This window comes from Lissotriton helveticus, chromosome 3_2 (assembly GCF_964261635.1).
Source record: "Lissotriton helveticus chromosome 3_2, aLisHel1.1, whole genome shotgun sequence".
Taxonomy (NCBI): domain Eukaryota; kingdom Metazoa; phylum Chordata; class Amphibia; order Caudata; family Salamandridae; genus Lissotriton; species Lissotriton helveticus.
This window is the reverse complement of record NC_136062.1, coordinates 130,714,958-130,734,922: the sequence shown is the minus strand read 5'-3', so window position 1 is coordinate 130,734,922 and position 19,965 is coordinate 130,714,958. Positions and strand designations below refer to the sequence as shown.

Sequence of the window (19,965 nt, the reverse complement as noted above, 5' to 3'; positions counted from 1 at the left end):
GAGCAGATGGTCTGCGAAGGACTCCCAGGTAATTGAAAGTAGCAGAAATACCTACACTTGTGGAGTAGTGAGGCCATGTCATGTGTGGAAGGGCTTTTGTGTTTTTCTATAGATACATGTAATACCGGCTTGTTTGTATACAATGTATACTGACCAAACATTAACATTTGCATTCAGGTGTTGTGTGTGAAAGGTGTGGTCGAAAGGCCTAACAGCCGAAATCAGGACAACATATGTTTTTTATTTCCTGCTGCTAACAAATGTATACTTGGGCTGTCATGCAATATCCAACTGATGCTAACAAGATAAAGAAGGAAAATGTCCATTCTCTGGGGCACACATAATGCAACAGTTGGCAAAACTACAAGGGAGACCTTCTGTATTCTGTACAGTAGGAAAAAGGAAGGAAAGCAGTGTTCAAGATTTCAGTACAATGAAACAGGATTCAAGTGTCGGATATCTACGCCTGGGGACCCCAGGGCAGACTGTGGATACTGGACCACAAAAGTAACAACTAGTGACTTTTTCCACTGGTGTCCGGGAGCCCCCATGTTGTGGAGCCCTTTAATGGAAACCAAGTACCCCTTTTCAGCACTTGACATTCACAGTAGTAAGGCAGAGCAGCCCAGGGCTTAGTCAGGGGCAGTGCTGTGAGCTAGAGACTAAGGACAACATTACGATGTTGGACACCGTTGCGATTCGGGACCGAAACGACCTCCGGTCGGTGGTCTCGACCGCATTATCAGGATGCGACTGGACATTGTGCGATTGTACTCTCCCATTGTTCTATGGGAGCTTGTGTTGTAGCTGTAAACTAGCTGGAGCACAAACTCCCATAGAACAATTGGTGTTTTTGTTAATCCCTGCACCGCGTGGAATGGGCCAGAGGGCCCTAAGGGGCACCCAAAGTCACTTTCCGACATGCTTTTCATATCAGAAAGCCCAGCATGAAAAGCCTGTCAGAAACCGACATCATAATCCATATGGTATAAGTGTCATACATAGGGAATTATGAACGGGCTCCAACTGGCCGACGGGCTCCTTGAGCCCATCGAAAGCTAGTCAGGCTGACCAGCTGATTCGCATTTGACAGCCTTCATTGTAATAAGGCTGTCAAATTTGAAACCAACGATGTAAGTCGGAAAGCCTCAGGCTTTCTGACTTACATTATAATGGGGCCATAAGTATGCAGAAATGCAATCGACACCTCTTAATAAATCCCTGTCGAGTCAGTGCTTCTTCTTATAAACATGAAAAGTACTATATTAGACACACTAATAAATACTATACACAAAGGTACAAATATATACAGGATGACAGGCGGAATGTCTACGAAGGCACCCACTAAAGATTCTTACAGTCAACAGGATGCACACACTAGAGATCCCCACAGATCTGAAAAACCCATAATTATACCCTGTGCCTGCTGTGCTGACCTGCAACTTAACAAAATATAATTGGTGTAGTCATAAAATATTAGGCCTACTTGCATTGTCAGTGAATTATCACAATAATTATAAGCAGGATTATAAGGTGAAAACACAATGTAATTCATACTAAAACATTTTAGGATAGTTCTAGCTATTTGGCTTGTGATTCCCTTATTTTTGACATGGGTGACCCATGCGCATTCATGGTCTCCCACGTGCGGCAGTACATACTAGACAAGGGGCCAGATAGGAGTCCAAGCTAAGGGCAGCCTTCCTGCCCCTCTCTCACCTGGCCCCACCTGGCACAATCCTTGCTGGTTGTGGAGCTTATTTCCCCAGGTTTCCACGCCCTTGATGCACCGGTGTGGAAGTAGGACAGTGAGAGGTGCACACTTTTTGCCTGTTGTCTGGGGGTCCTGCACTCCACACATGTTGCTGACAGAAGGTACAGCTCAAACACATACTAATTCCTCCTCCCCCAGTGGAGTGTTTTTGGTGACGCAAGCCAAGATATGGACTTACATGGCTCACAGTTAGTACACCCTCAGAATGTTCTACCACTCCAGTTAATGATCTATCCACAAGGAGTCCATCTGCCTTGTGTTTTCCAGATTCTGGTACTTCTCAAAGTGCAAATGTTTTTAAGTGGGTTGAAAAGTTCCAGAAAGTGTACTTCTCTGACCAATACAACAAACGAGCAGCAAGAGGCAGAATAAAGGTCAGAAACTAGCGGAAAGGCAATATAGAGGTTAAAAAAAAGCAGCAAGAGGCAGAATAAAGGTCAGAAAAGAGCACACAAAGAGGAAAAATAAAGGTCAGGAGCGAGCAGAAAGAGGGAATATAACAGGCAGCATTAGCAGAAAGAGGCAAAATAGAGTTCTGAAATGAGCAGCAAGAGGTCAAATGGATTTCGGAAACGAGAAGCAAGAGGCAGAATAGAGATCAGAAATGAGCAGCAAGAGGCAGAATAAAGGTTAGGAGTTAGCAGAAACATGCAAAATAACGGGCAGAATGAGTGGATAGATGCAAAATAGAGGGCAGGCATGATCATAGAAGAGGTAGAAAAGGCAGGAGGTAGGGGTAGATGGCATGAGGACCTGCTCCTGTGTGCCACCCTTCTTTTTTACATGCACTGACTGAAAGACCCACTGACAGACATACTCATACAGAGATTCATGCACCTACTGACACATACTCATACACCCACTCAGAGACTCATGCACCTACTGACAGACACACTCATGCACCCACTCACAGATCCATTCAAGCACTCATGCACCCACACATAGACCCACTCAGACTCACACACCCACAGACCCACTCAGGCTCTCGCAGGCACTCACAGACCCACTCATGCACCCACTCACAGATTCACTCAAAGACTCATGCATTCACTGACTGGCCCACTCAGAGACTCACTCACCCGCTCACAGACGCTCACAACCACTCAGACCCACTCAGGCACTCATGCACCCACTCACCCCCTCAGACTCTTCCATTCATTCACAGATCCTCACTGACATTCAGGCACCCACTCAAACCCCAGTCAGAGACCCATACACTGACTCACTGACACACTCAGACACTCAGGCACCCACTGACAGACCCACTCAGACACTCATGCACCCACTGACAGACTCACTCAGACACTCATGCAGCCAGTCACAGACCCAATCAGACATTTATGCACCTACTTACAGATCCACACAGGAACTCATACACCCACTCACACAGTCATGTTTAAACCCATACAGTCACTCACACACCCACAAAACTCATACACCGTCTCTCAAAGGTTAAAGGTTACATGGGGAAATAAAAAACTTTAAAACATTGAAAATTATGAAAAAAACAATGGTTACAGTGATGTTATAGTTAGGAAATAGAATTTTTTTAAAACATAAATTCACTGACAAAGCAAAAGATTACAGGGACATTACAGTTGGTCTCAGATTTCACTTGTATAAAACCATTGAAATTCAGCATAACTTACACACCCGCAATGCACTGCTTCTGACCTCACATATTACATCACTCATGACATGGACATTTGTTATGTATTACCTTTATAGCAGGTATGCAATAAGAAATATGTTCTATCTGTACTCAGCTGAAGAATATTCATGTTTGTAAATGCACCCAGTCCGATAATTATTTTGGGTTGTGCTCTCCAGTAACCACTTCAATATTATGACACAATGCCCAGGATGTAAATGAGGAAAGCTGAGATTGCCAAGTGGGACCGCCTTCAACACCCCTCCCTATTCAGAAACTAGGTCCAGCAGGCCCAGTGAGGCTATAGTCTGCTGGAGGAATGGAAGGCTGGCTCGGAGGAAGGGATCTGCTTTGATGCCCAGGGACTGAACAGTGAGGGGCGGAGTTTGGAAGCAGGGGGAAAGCTCTGTATCCCTTAGACAAGGATTCACCATTATATTTTATTGTATTTTCCATGAAACTTTAGATATTGTTATTGCCTCAAAGTATGCACCAAAGGAAAGGAAAGGAAATATATTGTTTTGCAATAAAAACTGGACGTGGGAAGCCTCGGAGTTTTACTAGGCAAAATATGATCAGCGTCTGACAGGCATCTGATATAAAGTGATATAAAGTGCCCTCAGATCTGATTAGGAGCGAAGAAAACAGTGTCTACTACATTTACAAATACGGCCTGCCTACCTGTGGGGAACATTAGCGAGAGGTGCTTTCCGGTCTTCCTGAAAATATGCATTCTAGCATGTTGCTCCAGGACTTATGGTTCCAGTCTCCTACTGACCCACAGGGCCTGTATCTGTCAGGTGCGGAAGATCGTCAGACAGATGTGCAAGAATTCCATTCGATTATTTTCAACTGGGCATTCCACGTGAACATGGAAGACTGGATGTGAGGACTCCCCAACCATGCACCTGTAAGGTCTGAGGAGTAAGTCCTGATGATTTAGGAACCTTTCTTCAAAGCACCACTGCTATGGCGACTATTTGTGCTTTGTTGAAAACTATACATGAAAGGACCTGAGGCAAAGAGACATAAAACATAAAAGACATAAAAGACACAAACATGGCAGCTTCAACTTTTTGTTTTGAGACAAAGTTCAATTTTACAGCAGCACTGCGCGCTACAAAGTCCTTTCGAAATGCAGCCTTTATTGACGTTTGCATCGTTGAAGTCTTTCAAAATCTTGGAAAATTATTAAGCTCAAAGGTAAAAACTTTCAGCAAGACCAAAGATCCTTCACTCACAGATCTCTGATAGAGAGAAGATGAGTGTTTTAAAGGCACTGTCTTACTTTTCAAACAAAATTTGATTTCATAACTGAACATCTTTTCGAAGAGTTTGCCAAGGGTTGACTTTTGATTTGTTGATACAAATTAATCTCTATATCCGATTTTCTTCATTTTAATTACTTTTTTTAAGTGTTTGTCTGTGTATCTAACTAAGCCTACACCGTATTTATTAACATAATTGTTTGGCTAGTTGTTGCACATAGTCCATATGCATTTCTATCTAAGGAAGGCATTGTTGCTTTAGTAAAGCTTGGAATGCCTACCAAAAATCCTTTTACCTTGGCAATATTACTTTGGCAACACGGGAGCTCTGTCAAAGGTCACATCGGAATCCCTACAATTAGGAATAACACTCAATACAATATACACACTGCATTGAACCGAGCAAACGCTGTACTATCTGGGCCTGATTCACAAAGGGAAACCTACACTTTAATGTAAGTTTACGATTTTTTGCAATTCACAAAGGAATTTTAGGAATAGTATCTTTACAGCGCCAGGACACCCCAGTTGGGGTATAAGTCCGCTTTACAAGTACAAATTTCATTTCATTTCATTCATTTCATTTCATTTCATTCATTCATGAGTGAGGAGTCTCTGCACTTGTGGTGGAGACTCTGCACATAAAAAAATAGGTAGTTGTAAATATACCACTAGTAAACTTTCTTTGTGAATTGCAATGAATTGTAAACATACACTAAGGTGTAAGTTTACCTTGTGAATCAGTTCCACAGTGTTGTTCAACCTAGGTGACATGCTAATACAAGAAAAGTCAAATGACATCAATCAAACAATCAATCAGGGAATTTTAAAGCGCACTACTCACCCGTGAGGGTCTCAAGGCGCGGGGGGAGGCGGCTGCTCCAGGTTAGCCACAAACTAGGTCTTCAGGCTCTTCCCGAAGATGTGCAGGGTGGGGGAGTGTTTGATGTCAACTGGGAGTTTGTTCCAGGCCTTGGCATCAACGTAGGAGAAGGCTCTTCCACCCGTTCTGGCTCTGCAGATGCACCGAGTTTCTGCCAGAGCAAGATTGGTTGAGCGGAGGTTTCTTTTGGGTACATGGAAATAGACTTTTTCGTTGAGGTATTTGGGTCTGATGTTGTGGAGTGATTTTTAGTAGTGGGTGAGTAGCTTGAAGGTTACTCAAGGTTACTCTCTACTCGACTGGGAGCCAGTGGATGTCTCACAGGTGTTGGGTCATGTGCTTCTCTCGAGGGGTGCCGAGGATGAGTCTGGCCACGCTGTTCTGGATGGTCTGGAGTCTGTGTAGCAGGGACTTGTTGATTCCAGTGTAGAGGGCGTTCCCGTAGCCCAGCCTGCTGGTTTTAATTGTGTGGGTGATGGCCTTTCTGGCTTGAAGGTTTAGCGGAAGATGTGGCGGAAGGTGAAGCAGGTGGAGGCGAAGGTGTTGATCTGGCGGGTCATGGTGAGGGAGGAGTCAAGGATGATGCTGAGGTTCTGGGGGTGATCCATAGATTTTGTCTGTGAAGGGGAGGAGACAGATTGGGCGTTAGTTCTTCAGGTCCGTCAGGTCGGCGGAGGGTTTTTTCTGGACAGGCTTGACCTCTGCCTGCTTCCAGTCATCGGGGAAAAGGCCGGATTCGAAGGTGATGTTGATGGTGTGCCGTAGTTTGGGCGCTATGGTGGCGGCGGCTCTGTGGAAGATGTGTGATGAGCAGGTGTCCGTGGGGGCTCCTGAGTGGGTGCTCCTCCTGGTCTTAGTGGTCTCTTCGGTGTTTACAAGGGTCCAGGTGATGATGGTGGGCTGGCTGTACTTGCTGGTCTTCCAGTCTCTATCAATTCGATCTGGCCCCCTTGTCTGGGTCTGCCACCGACACCCAAGGTCACTATAAAGAGTCTCGGAATATGGTTAGACAAGTCTCTCACGTTTGACTATCAGGCAACCAAACTGTCTGCCACTTGCTTTGGTCTCCTTAGAATCCTCAAAAAGATTCTTCCCCTGTTAACTTTTGAAGCAAAGCAAATTGTGATACAGGGTCTGATCCAATCTCGTTTGGACTTCGGGAATGGCCTGTATTTAGGAGCCCCTGATTTTACTTTACGTAAACTGCAAATAATTCAAAATTGTGCTGCCCGTACGTTATTGCAAATCCCCCGTAGGCTATCGGTTAAGTCCGGGCTGAAAAGCCTACACTGGCTCCCTGTTAGAGAGATAATTCGTTTTAAGTCCCTTTGTATTGCCCATCAGGCATTCTGGGCAATTGGCCCGGCAATTAACCTTTCTCTAATCACTCCGTATCACCCTAGTAGACAACTGCGTTCAGCCCATGCCCTTTTGGCTACAGTGCCGAAGATCAGGAGGATAAGAGCAGGAGGTCGCTCTTTTTCCTTCAATGTGGCCAAGCTGTGGAATGCTCTCCCCCAATATCTAAGGTCTAACCCGGAACTGACCTCCTTCCGTAAGCATCTGAAAACGTTCCTGTTCAACAAGTAGAGCACCTTCCCGGCTTATATGTCTCATCTAAATTGCACCTTCAGTCTCAGCGCTTGGACGCCCCAGGGCAGCTATGTGCGCTCTACAAAAATCATTTTCATTTCATTTCATTTCATTCACGACGGTAGTGTATGCATATAACATGAGTAAATGTGGTGTTTGCGAAGAGCAATGAGATCACACTCATGACAGTGCAGCTGCCACCGAAACACGTCTATGATCAGCAAATGGCATGTACACTGCTTCATTGTTTTAATTTGAAAACTTAGCTAATGATGCATCAACGTGGCCCCGCCCATAAAAGCAGCAAAAGTGAGACACCGCAAGCTGCTAAAGTATGAATACCCTGCCTTCTGAGAGGTCTAGAGAAAGAAAAGAAGCTGCACTATTTCCATACATGGTGACAAAGAACCTACTAATCAACCAACACAGAGAATCTTTCACGACTTCAGCGCAGAAACCTTTCAATGAAATTAGATTTTTGGGTAAGAGAAAAAACAGATTTGTTCTATTGTCAGTAAAGGCTACTTTACTTAAAGCTTAAACTATTGCTATATTTATTTCACCTCCTCTGCTCGGTTGTTCCCACATCCTTTTAATAGCTAATCCATAATAGATGCATTCAGTTTTTTCACGAAACAACACATTTCAATGTTTTATGACATCTGCATGTCTAGCATTCCTTAAATGATTTACATTTTTGTTGTGCACAAATATGCAACGCAGCACAGGCAATAAAAATCACGTATTTAAAAAGTGGGATTGAAATGGAAGGGATGCCATTTGTAATTCCAGCACGTATTGTTCTGCCTTTGGAAATAAAGCTGCTTTAGGCACTGGAGACATTGTCAGCCGCTATAATGCCCCTTTTCGTACAGACAACAGCTAAAGAGTAAGTTACTAATGTTGTTTTATATGCTAAATACACATGCGATTCTCGATGGCAGAGGTCAGGCGCGTCCAATGGGCACAGTCAGAGAAGTCATGATTCCCCAGGCCAGGACCATTTTTTCGGTGTCCCTCGCTGGTGATGCAACATACAGTTTTAGATTCTAAAGAAACCTGTTCTATTTATTAATGACAAGGCCTATAAAATTGCTAATTGCAGTAGATGCTGTGAGACCCAGTACACAATTTCGAGGTGCCCGACAGGCGTCCATCTTAAAATTGAAAAATCATTATTAAATTACACTTCAAAGCAATGACAACTCAGGTTTAATTGAAAATTAAAGTTGACAGAATTAAAAAATGCTAGTGTTCTTTGAAACATAAGGACGAAACAAACCCAGAAAAGCATGCCGTCTTTATTACATTACATTTCTTCGTAATGTTAGGCAAGGTTTTCTCTAGTAAGCTGCATGCAACACATATATAGTTCCTTGAAGTTCAGTAAGCCTAAAGCTTAGGTTACTGCAGGGTAAGGCTTTGCAAGTCACAGTGTTCAGCTTCAAGGTCTTGGCCAAAATTCCGACAGAATCTACATCCACAAACAATTATCTCCTAATGCAAACATGTTCATGATGGGCTGAGCTGTCTAATACTGCTGATGGTCTGGACTCCTTAGTTGTTCGAAAGAAAGTTACATTCATAAACAATGGTTCTGTGATGAAAGAATACTCATCTGTTGTAGGCAAAGTGTAGCAGCGCCTTGAAGTCTTGTAGCCACTAGGTTAAGAAAGTCTACAGTCATCCAGGAGCAATTAAGGTTCTGAAATGAAAGGCTATCTTCTTACTCAAGGCCGATGAGGATATGTTTCAGAGCAGGTGACTAGGAGCGGGTGTATTATAAATACATCTCTAACAGGTTGGTAGGTTGCATTAACTTACAATCTTCATCATTTAGCAGTTGAATAGAACAACAACTATTTTTACCCAATCTTCCATCACCAATAATCTCTCGAAATAAGAAATTCACCTTTTTTTATCATGTCTGTTTAGGTTGTAATATCAGTCTCCATTTGGCCCGTTTGACATTGTATGTGCCAAATGCACCACAAAATAACACTAGAGGTGTGCAAAGTTTTTATTACACGAGCGAAGTCTTGCATATATTCTGATTATTGGCTCACCAGTAGATTCGGCTTTACATACATCTACACCCTGGTGTGGTTTTTCCCACAAACTGTGGTATTACCTCGCAAGTACTAGATGGCACTGGAAACGTATGTGCCGTTTTCACGAGAGCTAAATTTAATATTATTTTCTCGTGACTTCGAAATGGATGTTTTTTGTTGATCTTTATTTTTCTTGAAACAACCTAAAAAGGGAGAGAAAATTCACATTTATGAACCTTCCCGAACAAAGATGAATAAATATAGTATTCACAAGAATTTCACGGTAGAAAAACCTTTGCACACCTCTAGAAAACATGAACATTCAAACTGTTACCAGCTGTAGGACAGTATGCCTTTTAACAATTGGAGGAGAAAACCTATTTTATTTTTATATTTTACAGAATTTGATCATTTAAAGAAAAATATTTACAATTCTAAGTTGACATTAGACAGTCAAAACTGATGGCCATTTGAATTCCGAGCCCATTCATCTCTTTACCTGGCACACTTCACTGTCTCTTTGACTTCACTCATCACACAATCACATTCAGAACAACATTATCAAACATTACGAACGAGACGTACACAAAACACGCTAAGTGGAAAATACAAATAAATATTCTCGTCACTGGTTTGCATGAAAAACCATTTGAAGTATCATGTAAAATAATTCAGGGATGGGTAAGAAATGGCTGTGTCCGAGCTTGAAGCTGCCATCATTCAGGGGGGTAGAGAGAAATCAGCAGTGCCATGTAGTGGTTGCGGTTCAGAGTATTTCAGCGTCGGGTTTTGTTCTCAAGATCCTCTCTGACAAAATACAAAATGTACTCCTGAAAGATGCCTTGTTCTCAAGGCTTGGCTTGTTCGTTTTTACTTGGTCCTGCGCGGTTCTGTCTTTTGATCACGGTATGCCTTAAATGTAGAGGGGCGTCTCTTGGCCTGTTAGCAATCGAAACATGGCCGCAGGCATCGTCTTCATGTGAATCTGTGGACAAATTAGCAAAGCATATCAGTGAATAAAAGCTCGCCCTGGTAATAATGTTATAAGTAATATCTAATGTTGCATCCAGCGTGTAATTTTCTTTCAAATTAAACGTTAAAACAACATTTCTCATTAACCTTTCAATTTCTAAATACAAAAAGCAAATATTTTGATTCACTTCATGCACTAAGAATTCTGCAACATCTCTACCTCTCAACTACTGAGGAAAATCAAAATGTAGGTGATGCATTATGACAGCAGGGTCAATTCAGGGCCTTCCTTACCACCACAACTGGTCACATTTTGGATAAAAGATTCAATTACTTGCCGGAAATCCGTCTCTCATGTTGATTCATTACATCATGAGCCAGCTGTTTCCTAAACACACCCCATTCATCAAAAATTTGCCCCTCATAAAAGCTCACTCCACATCCTGTTTAGTTGTCTCAAGCCATGTACTATACAGTTGGCCTGGCAGAAACTGGGCGGGTGGGAAGGCGGGATTGATTAATCAAAGTGAGAGGCGGAATCGGTGTCATGTAAATACCTAAACCCTCCCAAATGTGTGAGTTCACCCCTTCCTTTTAGGCCATACCATGAATCATCCCCCCACTTCAAATCATTCAAGGGACCCAGTTTATAGTGCATAAAGGATGCAGTTTATTACACAACATAAATCATATATTTCTCAATTTACTGGTTGGTCATTCTCCACCGATGTTTGTTTGTTACATATTCAACTTCTCAATTAAACATTGTCCCAAAGGTTTAGCTCTATTTCTGTCTGACAGTACTGTCCCTGCGCAATGGCCCCTTTTTTAGTTGTCTCGGGCTCTGTGGGTTCTAAGCTGACATTGCTACTGACCTTGTGGGCGGCTGTCAGATTCGGCCTGGGATGCAAGAGCCGTTCTGCTTTCCTGGACTCTTGCTGGCCACTCGCCTGTTCCCTCATGTCCCTGCCATGGGGCATCCCAAGCACAATGATTGAGCAGCACATTTATTCTTGCTGTCATTGTGTGCTTTCATCTCCTCCTCGGTTTCCCTGCTGTGAGGCATCCCAAGGACACTGTTTGAGCAGCTCTTCTAACTAGGTTACTCTTTCTTCTGGGTCTCTTTCTGTGCTGCCTACGCCATGCTGCCATCCGTTTCCTGATCGGTTTCCCGATCTGTGGCAGCTAACCCTTCTGCCCTTTATAGAGAAACCCAGCTGTTCTAGCACCCCAACTATGTTGAGCAATAACTTGTTCATTCCTACCTCGGTTAGGTGTACCCAATCCTTTGAGTGATAACCTGGTGTCTTGAGGTTGATCAGCCCGTGACACAAGAACCACTAGCTGTTAGCCCTACATATCTTTGCCATGATTATATTTAGTTTACACCTGGACATGTCCACCAACCCTTGGTCAACTGCTCCCCCTCCATACCCAGCAGGCTATTAGTGTGGACCATATGATGTCTGCTGGCGAATCAAACTCGCCAGGGCCACTAACCCCGCTGTCATTGCCCCTAGCAGCACTCTTCTCCCAATGTTTGCCAGGTCGTTTCCCCCTAGGTGAATGTCCACGGCATGCCGTCATTCTCTATATCGCAGTGACTCTTGCACGGCGGGAAGCAGTTGATCCCACCTCATGCCTGATTGACCCAACCAGGTTACTGACATGTTTTAAAGCCCTATCCCATTGAAGTCTCTTTGCCCCACTATCCACCATTGCGCCCGTGTGATGTAGGAATGCCCCAGGATGCATACCTTGCTCTGTCCCCCCACTGGACCTGCTGGAAGAGAAACATAGTTCTGATCCTGGCTGGCCGGATGTACCCTTTGAATGCCCCCAAGGCCCAGTGACCCAATTTCTTAATCTGCTTGGCATATAACCCCAGGTGGGCTGCGGTGGCTGCTGCCCCTGTGCAGAAAGAGTGTGGCCCGAACTCCCCAGGAGGGAGGGCCATCTTTCCTAAGGCTTTCCTCATTACTGCAGTGAATTGGAAAGGTCTGAGGCATGACCCATCTTTGAGTGAGAACAGTAGCCTGGCGGCGTGGACGTCCTGTCTTATATATTCAGCATGAGGCACACTAGGCAGCATGCTCTGTCCTCTTTGTAGTCTATCCTTGTGTGTTGCCCTTTGCCTTCTTGGCCCATCTTAGGCACACTATAGTCTACTCGTTCCGCATGTGTATGTCCTCCGTGTGCACACATGCCAACCGGAGGTCCCTATGGCTGATGTTGCTAGCTTGCTATTACTGTAACCCCCAAAGAAAGCTAGGGCGAAAACTGCTCTGATCATCACCCCGTGGTATCCTGTGCATATCCCTGGTAGTTAGCCCAGAACTGCCTTCAAGGCCATAAAACCAATGGGCCTCCTCTTATCCAAGCCCCTGGGCGGCAGTCTACCCCAGCCATTCATCACTGTCTAACAGTAATTTTACCCTGATGGTGCAATTCCAGTTGCCAATTTGGCAAAGTGTGCCATAGCGCTGAGGAGTGCTTGTGCCAATGACTTTGTCCTCCCATTCCTGAATGCCCATTCTATGAATAATGCTACCTCTGTCGGGGTGACCCTGCTCAGGCTTGCTGTGTTGGTCATGCTGCTCAATACCTCCCAGCACTTATGGTATCTCTTGGAAGTCTTGAGGGCTAGGGTGTTGTCCACCAGCATCGCTAATCCCTGTCCACCAAGTTCCAGAAGTATCCCAGTGCCGGTGTCATGGTCTGCTCTGCGTTCGGTGCAAGCTCATGAAATTTGTCCCACTGAAAATGAGAGATCAAATCAGCAATGGAGTTTGTTACCCCTGCACTATATCTGGCCCTAATCTCTATGTTAGCCCTCAACTGGCATCCTACCAACTGCTGTAGTAGTCGCAACACCGCTGGACATTTTGTCATTCCCAGGTATGGCTCTAAGAGTGTGATGTTTCCTGTGATCCCCATGCTTTGCCAACTTTCTGGCCACTGGGCAGATGACCATGCGTTGCCTAGGATAGCTCCGAAGCTGTGGCTACCGGCAGCATCCGTGAAGAGCTCCAACTACTCAGATGATACCCAGGGCTCCATCCATATGAGTGTGCCATTTAACCTCACTAGGAATGTGACCCACATCTCCAAGTCCTCTCTCACCCCTTGGTTGAGACGTACCCTGTGATGTATTTTTCTCATGCCTTTGGTCACCCAGACCAATCACCTGGACAATGGGCACCCAGCAAGGATTACCCTGTTGGCAAAGTTCAGTTTCCCTAACAGTTTCCCCCAATGTCACCTTTTTTCTTTGCAGCAATTGGCTTATGATCCGCCGCACCTCCACTACTTTGTTGCTGGGCAGCCTGCATATCCCTTCCACTGAGTCTAGTTCAATTACCAGGAATGATATCCTGGTGACTAGGCCCTCCCTTTTTTCTAGGGATACTGGAACTCCCAGCTCTGCTGCCAAAACCTCAAACTGAGTGAGTAGGGCGACAAATTGCTCTGAATCTGGTTTGCCAATGAAAAGAGAGTCATCCAAGCAGTGTGTGCGCCCCCCAGGTGGGTGATGTGCCCCCAGTTCCCATTCCAAGAAGATGCTGAAGGCCTCAAATTAGGCGTATGATATTGCAGAAAACATAGGTAGGCACTTGTCATAATAATAAGCCCCATCTAGTTGGAAACCCAGCCAGTGGTAACTTTGTAGCTGTACTTGTAGGAGGCGGAGAGTAAATATGTCTGTTTTGGCCAGCATCTCCCCTTTTCCCACCCGCTTAATCATATCCACTGCTTCATCTAGGGATGCATATGACACTGAGCTGCTGTCTTGTCCCAACCAGTCATTTACTGAATTTCCTTGAGGATATGGCAATTGGTGTATGAGACAGTATTTCCCTACCTCCTTTTTGGCACCACCCCCAACGGGGACACTATGAGATTCTCCAATGTAGGGGAGCTGAAAGGGCCTGCCACTCTCCCCTGCTACGCCTTTCTTACCTTCTGCCTGGCCACTTTCGGGTTGTCTCTTATGGATTTTAGACTGCTGATCAGCCATAGGGTTACAGGGCCCTTATAAGGATACAAAAGCCTTCTGTGAAACCACCCGCCAGTAGCCGTCGCTCTTTGTTGTTGGGGTATCTGTTTAGTGACTGATTTAGTCTCCTTATTCTAATAGGGGTTGGGATTGTCCCTTCAGCCTCCTGCCCCCCTCGAGGGCGCCTGTGCGTCCTCCGCTACTTCTTGCTGCTGTGCTCCCTGTTTTCCCCCACTCCTTTTGCCTGCTTGCAGTGGACTGCTCGGTGGATGCCCCCACAGTTGCTACAACTGTGTTTAAATCTGCAAGCGTGCCCCCATTTACAATCATCTTCGTTGTACTTCCAGCACATTGTGGTACATCCTCTCCCAGATGAAAATTATGTTAGCAGGATCCTACCCTTTCCCTTGCAGCCACCATGTGATTTGTGAAGCCCTCCATGTCCTGGTGATCCCATTCTATGGGTGGCCATGTTTGCATCATCTCCCTGAAACCCTCATCGTAGTGGAGCCATGCTTCCCCCTGGTATTTCTGCTGTGCCTCTTGCACTTTTTGCTCGGGCAGGAACAGCACCGCTGTGGTATCAGGCTGGCTAGACCAGCTACACGAGTTGTGATACAAGGATCCCCTGGGGATGGGCGAATGTATTCGCTTGCCGGCGTTTCCGTGTCCCCCCCGTGCCCCTTCTCCTGCTACAGCCTTGGACTGTATAGCCTCCTTCGTCACTGCCACGCTGCCTGGATTTACTTGGTCATTTCCTCTGCTTCTTCCTTGACTGTGGTGCCCTTGCACCCTGTGTTCCCTATGTTCTTGCTTGCTGCTTGTTTGTCACTGCTTGCCCCTGAATCCCCAGGCCTTGCCTGACCTTTCTGTCCCTGGCTCCTTAACTTCACTTGGACCCATCATGGCTAAGGGGCATCCTACGCTCAATTGTGTGCCTGTCCCTGCCCATGGCCGCCATGGCTTAAATGCTGATGGCTGAGGGGCCTATGGCTGAATGAGTATGTGGCCTCATGCCTCCCTTTGGAAGTCCCTTTGCTCTTGCCTGCCCCTCTGGACTCTGTGTGGTGGAGTTGGTAGTTGGTGACACCCATCTGGGTCCCATAGTTGGCAATGTTCCCTGATGCCATCTAGCACCCCTGTGATAGCACTCCGGCATGTAACCCTGCCCCCTCGCCCTGCACCAGTTGCTCACCCATTCCATTGGCTGCACTGTCACCGTCGCACCCTCAGACCACTCAAGAGCCGCCGTGTCAGCTACAGGCCCCCATTGGGGCCCTCGCTGCAATAACCCTCTAGATCGCTGCTTTTATCTTCCACCGGCAGGGAAAATGGAGTTTTACCCTTGCGGCGCCCAGCTGCTCTCCTTTGGCCGGTCCTCCTTTGTTCCTTCCGAGTGCTGCTGGAGACTGTTGCCTTCTTCCCTTTGCTCATTAAAGTCCCTCTCAGCAGGTGGCGCCACCACTTCGGCTACATGCCCCTCCCACTTGGGTCTGCTCCGACACTTGCTGCTCTCTGTGGTGTTTGCCTGTTTTATTTTTGCTGGTCTGTTACCCAGTCCTGCTGCCATTTGTTAGCCTTCAAGGCATTTCTCTTTCTTGCTACCTAAGCCCTTGCCTTCTCCAGAAGGGCTTCTAGATCTTCTTCAAGCTCTGGGCCACACTCTCAAAGAGGCGTTCAGTGCCTCATTCTCATTGGCCCTGCTTCCTCGACACCACCCTCCACCTCCCGGAGCATGCAGGCCTCTTTCTCCGCTTGTCCCTTTCCGTATTTCGTCCCAGCATGCCCTCCGGGTCGCTCCACGATATTACCGTACAGTTGCCTCCAGGAGCAGGCTAGAACGTTTCCCAGCAGGAGCCCACAAGGCTGCAAGCAAGAGCCATCCCACCGAGCTACCGCGCAGCTCAGATGTGAGGCCGCTGCAGTGCTCTTGCAAGGCTCCTGGAAATCAGCTGGTGAGCGCGCCTCTGTGCCCAGCCGTACTGGTTCCTCCGAATGACTCTCATCCAATATGTGCGCCGAGCTGAATCCAAGACATGTTGGATGGTTACTACCGGGAAGGAAGACATCCTCCTTGCTCGTCCACACCTGCGATGTTGCTCCTTGAGGCGATGTCCGTCCCACGACGGTCCTCTGCAGCAAAGTCCAATGTAATGAGGTGGTGGTCAGTTGTGGTCAAGAGGGGCCCCTACTCTCTTTTGACCTTCTTGGCCTCCACACCCTCCTGTCTCTATTAGCTGGTTCGCTGATTCAAAAAATGAGCCCAATCATTGCTCTTCTTTTTTCACTGGCTTGGGCTGCAGTGCTTCATGTGTTCCTGTGACCTGTAGAGGTTCCCTGCGGGGCCTTATATGGTCCGGCTATGCCTTTCTAGCTCGCTTCACAAAGTGATTGAAGTATTACCATCTCAAAAGTCTTGCTTTGCTTAATTACATTATGAGATATGCCCAAGCCTCAAAGACCAGAACTCCTGTAAGTCACTGCTCTAACATCTTTTACTTTGAAATCAGGTCTCTTCCTGTTCACTTCATAGACGAAGGAACTCTAGAACCAAACATGTCCTGTACCTCAATTTCCTGCATTGAGGTAGAATGTTTATTACACTCAGGAGTTATGGGGGCACAATAGACAACATGTCTGGTGGGATCCTTGGTGACTGAGCGACACAAGGGTCTACCTGGTAATAACATCTCACGAGCATAGTAAAAGCCCTTTTTAAAAATGGTTGTAAACTGGGAACTTTCCAGCAAACAAAATCTTCATTTTCATAATGATAAAAAGATTGTATGGATGGCATGAGTAAGGTTTGAAGCAACCAGAGAACCTAATAAAAAAAGCATAGGGACTGATGAACGCTGGATAACCCAGATAGGCAACAATGGCAACCAGCTGAAACATGTTGACCCGTGGAGGCAGGAGACATTGGCACTTCATGTATGTCCTATTTTATTTTTAACCTGCTCTAGGGGGCCCAAAGAATACCAAATAATTTTGTATGCAAAAGGGAACACCAAGAGACTGTTAATATTTTTCTGGTCCTGCCATTGTGATCCTAGATTTCATCAAAGTAGTCCACCCCCAAAATGGTGTTGAGCCCACCCGGTATTATTCACTATAGCAGGCAAGGACTCAATGATGAAGTATGCCGTTTAAAAATATATTGAAGAGGATCCATTAAAAACAAGAGTATTCACCAAGCAGTGTGATAAGGACAATATAAGAGGCAACCTGTTTTTTGGTGTATTGTTGTTGATCCCGCTGGGGAACTGAGGTATCACTGCAAAAAGCTCTCCTCTTCCCTTTTTTAAAATAAATTTTGATAAATATATTCTGCCTACAGCAACTTACAGAACTAGTGAAACTATGTCTGCTGGAACTATCTTGCCTGTGAGGAGGAATAGCTCTCATTCCTCATTCTAAATCAAGATTTCTTCTGGCATTGGAAAAAACGACATCACAATGGCAAGCACCATGGGCATATGTGTTCTAGCGTCAATGAGAGTCAACAACGTATTGTATGCATGGAGAGCAATGACACTAGTCTAATTTCCACCCTCACCTCAGACTTTACATGTTGGTTTAGCCCAAGCAGATTAGATCTTCATATTACCGATGTCCTTGAAGGGTTCCCTAGAACTGTGGCAAGCCCTTCAATAGCACTACATTTGTCCTGATCCTAGTACCAGGAAAGGTCTATAAAAAAATCCATGAATCAGCAGCATAACACCCAGAACCAATGTTGTGCATCCTGTTTCACAGCAACATCCAGCCAAAGAAAATGAGTGCCCATCTAGCATTTATTGATTCGATTGCTTTCTCCATAATATTCCTACAACCTTTTTCTCTTTCCTAGATTTATTCTTTACAATCTCTCTGATGTAATAATACCAAAAGTTAAGACAAAGACTGTCCTACCCAGGAGAACCATATTTGGGTTTGAAGCTTTCAGTCTTTTGGTACTACAGGCTAGCGAGAGGGTGATTTATTAGAAACAAATGTACGCAACTCTTTTGAGGTTTGTACATCTAACAAGTAAGTGTGCTTTTCAAAGACAGGGACAGCCTACTCTCTGCAACTGCCTCGCTTACATGAGGCCTAGGCGCAGATTGTAGAAACAGCATGTTAGAGAGATCCTAATGATGTGTAACTGGAATATTGTCATCATACTAGTCAACTACAGTTCTTCATTGGTAACATACTAGTGATGCAATGAGTAAACACTTTTTGCCGCCATCTTAGATTGGGCTATTTTCTTAAACTTGCACGTGACTGGACATGTCACTAAAGTCCTATGAGCCATTTTTAAGTAGGAATTTCTGACAGATACCTGGAACTAGGAACGTTTGCATACAGAAATGTGACATCATCAAGAAAAATATTCAGGAATTTTTGTTTAGGAATATATAAGGAATATACTAGCACTCTAGCACTTTTCAGCGATTAAGGTTGTCATGTTTTCTTAAGAGAACTCAGACTATAGATCACCTATTGAATTGCATTTCACAGCAAAACGGAAGGTGTTACTGATCCTCCATCATTTCGGATCAGTTCCAGGAACAACTTTAATTGGCCCAGGTTGAAAGAGGTACTTTAGGCATATTTAGATGCCATCGAGAAGGACACATTTAACAACGAAAAGAAAAAAGCACTCCTCATACATAATTTAGGCTCTGAATTACCACAACAAAAAGCAAGAATTCAGCATTGTCAAAAGAATGATACTGGGGGATTCATAAATACAGACTCTCAATAAATATGCTACTTTAATCGTGACACTATATAAATGTTTCCACCACGCAGAAATGTAGTTTTGGAAAGATATACATTTCTACAAAGAGCCCAACAACCTGGAGAATTCATTGATGATTTTGTTTTTGCATTGAGAACTTTAGCTATCACATGCATATATCCTGAATTATAGGATGAAATAATCTGTGATCAGCTAATAGAGTCGTCTAATAAGAAAAAACAAGAAACATTACTATTCACATGAGATCCAGACTTTAAAGCAGCTTTGAGTATTGCCAAGGCCATCCAGAATTCTGATGTTTATTTAGGGAAATCTTTGCACAAGGAGCGGTTTTCTCTTGCAAAAGGATAGATACTTGAGATGGGAACAAAGACACCAGGAAGAGTCAGGCAAGTAAAATGCAGCATCCCTCTGACATTCCAGCTTCCACAAACACAGATTGAGGTCAACAACAATTGTAGTTATTTAGATTTGAAGTCATAGTCATGTAAGGTCCTCCGAAAATTTTCTAGCAATGTTTCAAACCAGCTTTTAGTGTATTTGGGAAGTTCACTTTGAAAGATATTGCTGAAATATGCACAAATCGGTGATATCAAGTGTGGATGACTTAGATGGGAATGGTGAGGAAGGGAGCGCGGCGCCGCAGTGCTCATGACGAGACCAGCTCGTCATGAGTCACAGTGGAGCTGTGCTCATGAAGAAGCTGGTCTTGTTACGACCCCGCCCACTGATTAATTTGCCCGCACAGGCGGGGAATCAAACGCGAGTGGGCAGAGCGGAGCCGTTATGACGAGACCAGCTCGTCATGAGCACAGCTCCACTGTGACTCATGACGAGTTGGTCTTGTCATGAGCACCGAAGAGGTTAAAATGAAATCAGCCCATAGTGTAGTGTATGTGGCATGTGAAGGTTTAACCTTATGAGGGTGGGATGATCAGGAATAATTGGGCATCGTTTAAGACCTTAATCACATTGATAGAGTTCAGTTTTCTTTGAAAACTTGGGAAAGTTGGAAGGCTTTTTAAT

At 45.0% G+C, this 19,965-nt stretch overlaps 1 protein-coding gene across 3 annotated transcripts in view; it reads right to left on the bottom strand.

The window, feature by feature from the left end:
• Positions 1–8,364: 8,364 nt before the first annotated feature.
• APBA2 (amyloid beta precursor protein binding family A member 2) overlaps positions 8,365–19,965 on the bottom strand; it is a 1,100,835-nt gene continuing 1,089,234 nt past the window's right edge. For all 3 annotated transcript variants that reach the window (XM_078684922.1, XM_078684924.1, XM_078684923.1), the window contains one exon: positions 8,365–10,205. In XM_078684922.1, the coding sequence (XP_078541048.1) occupies positions 10,134–10,205 (72 nt within the window). In that variant the 3' untranslated portion in view covers positions 8,365–10,133. The remainder of the gene's footprint in view (positions 10,206–19,965) is intronic.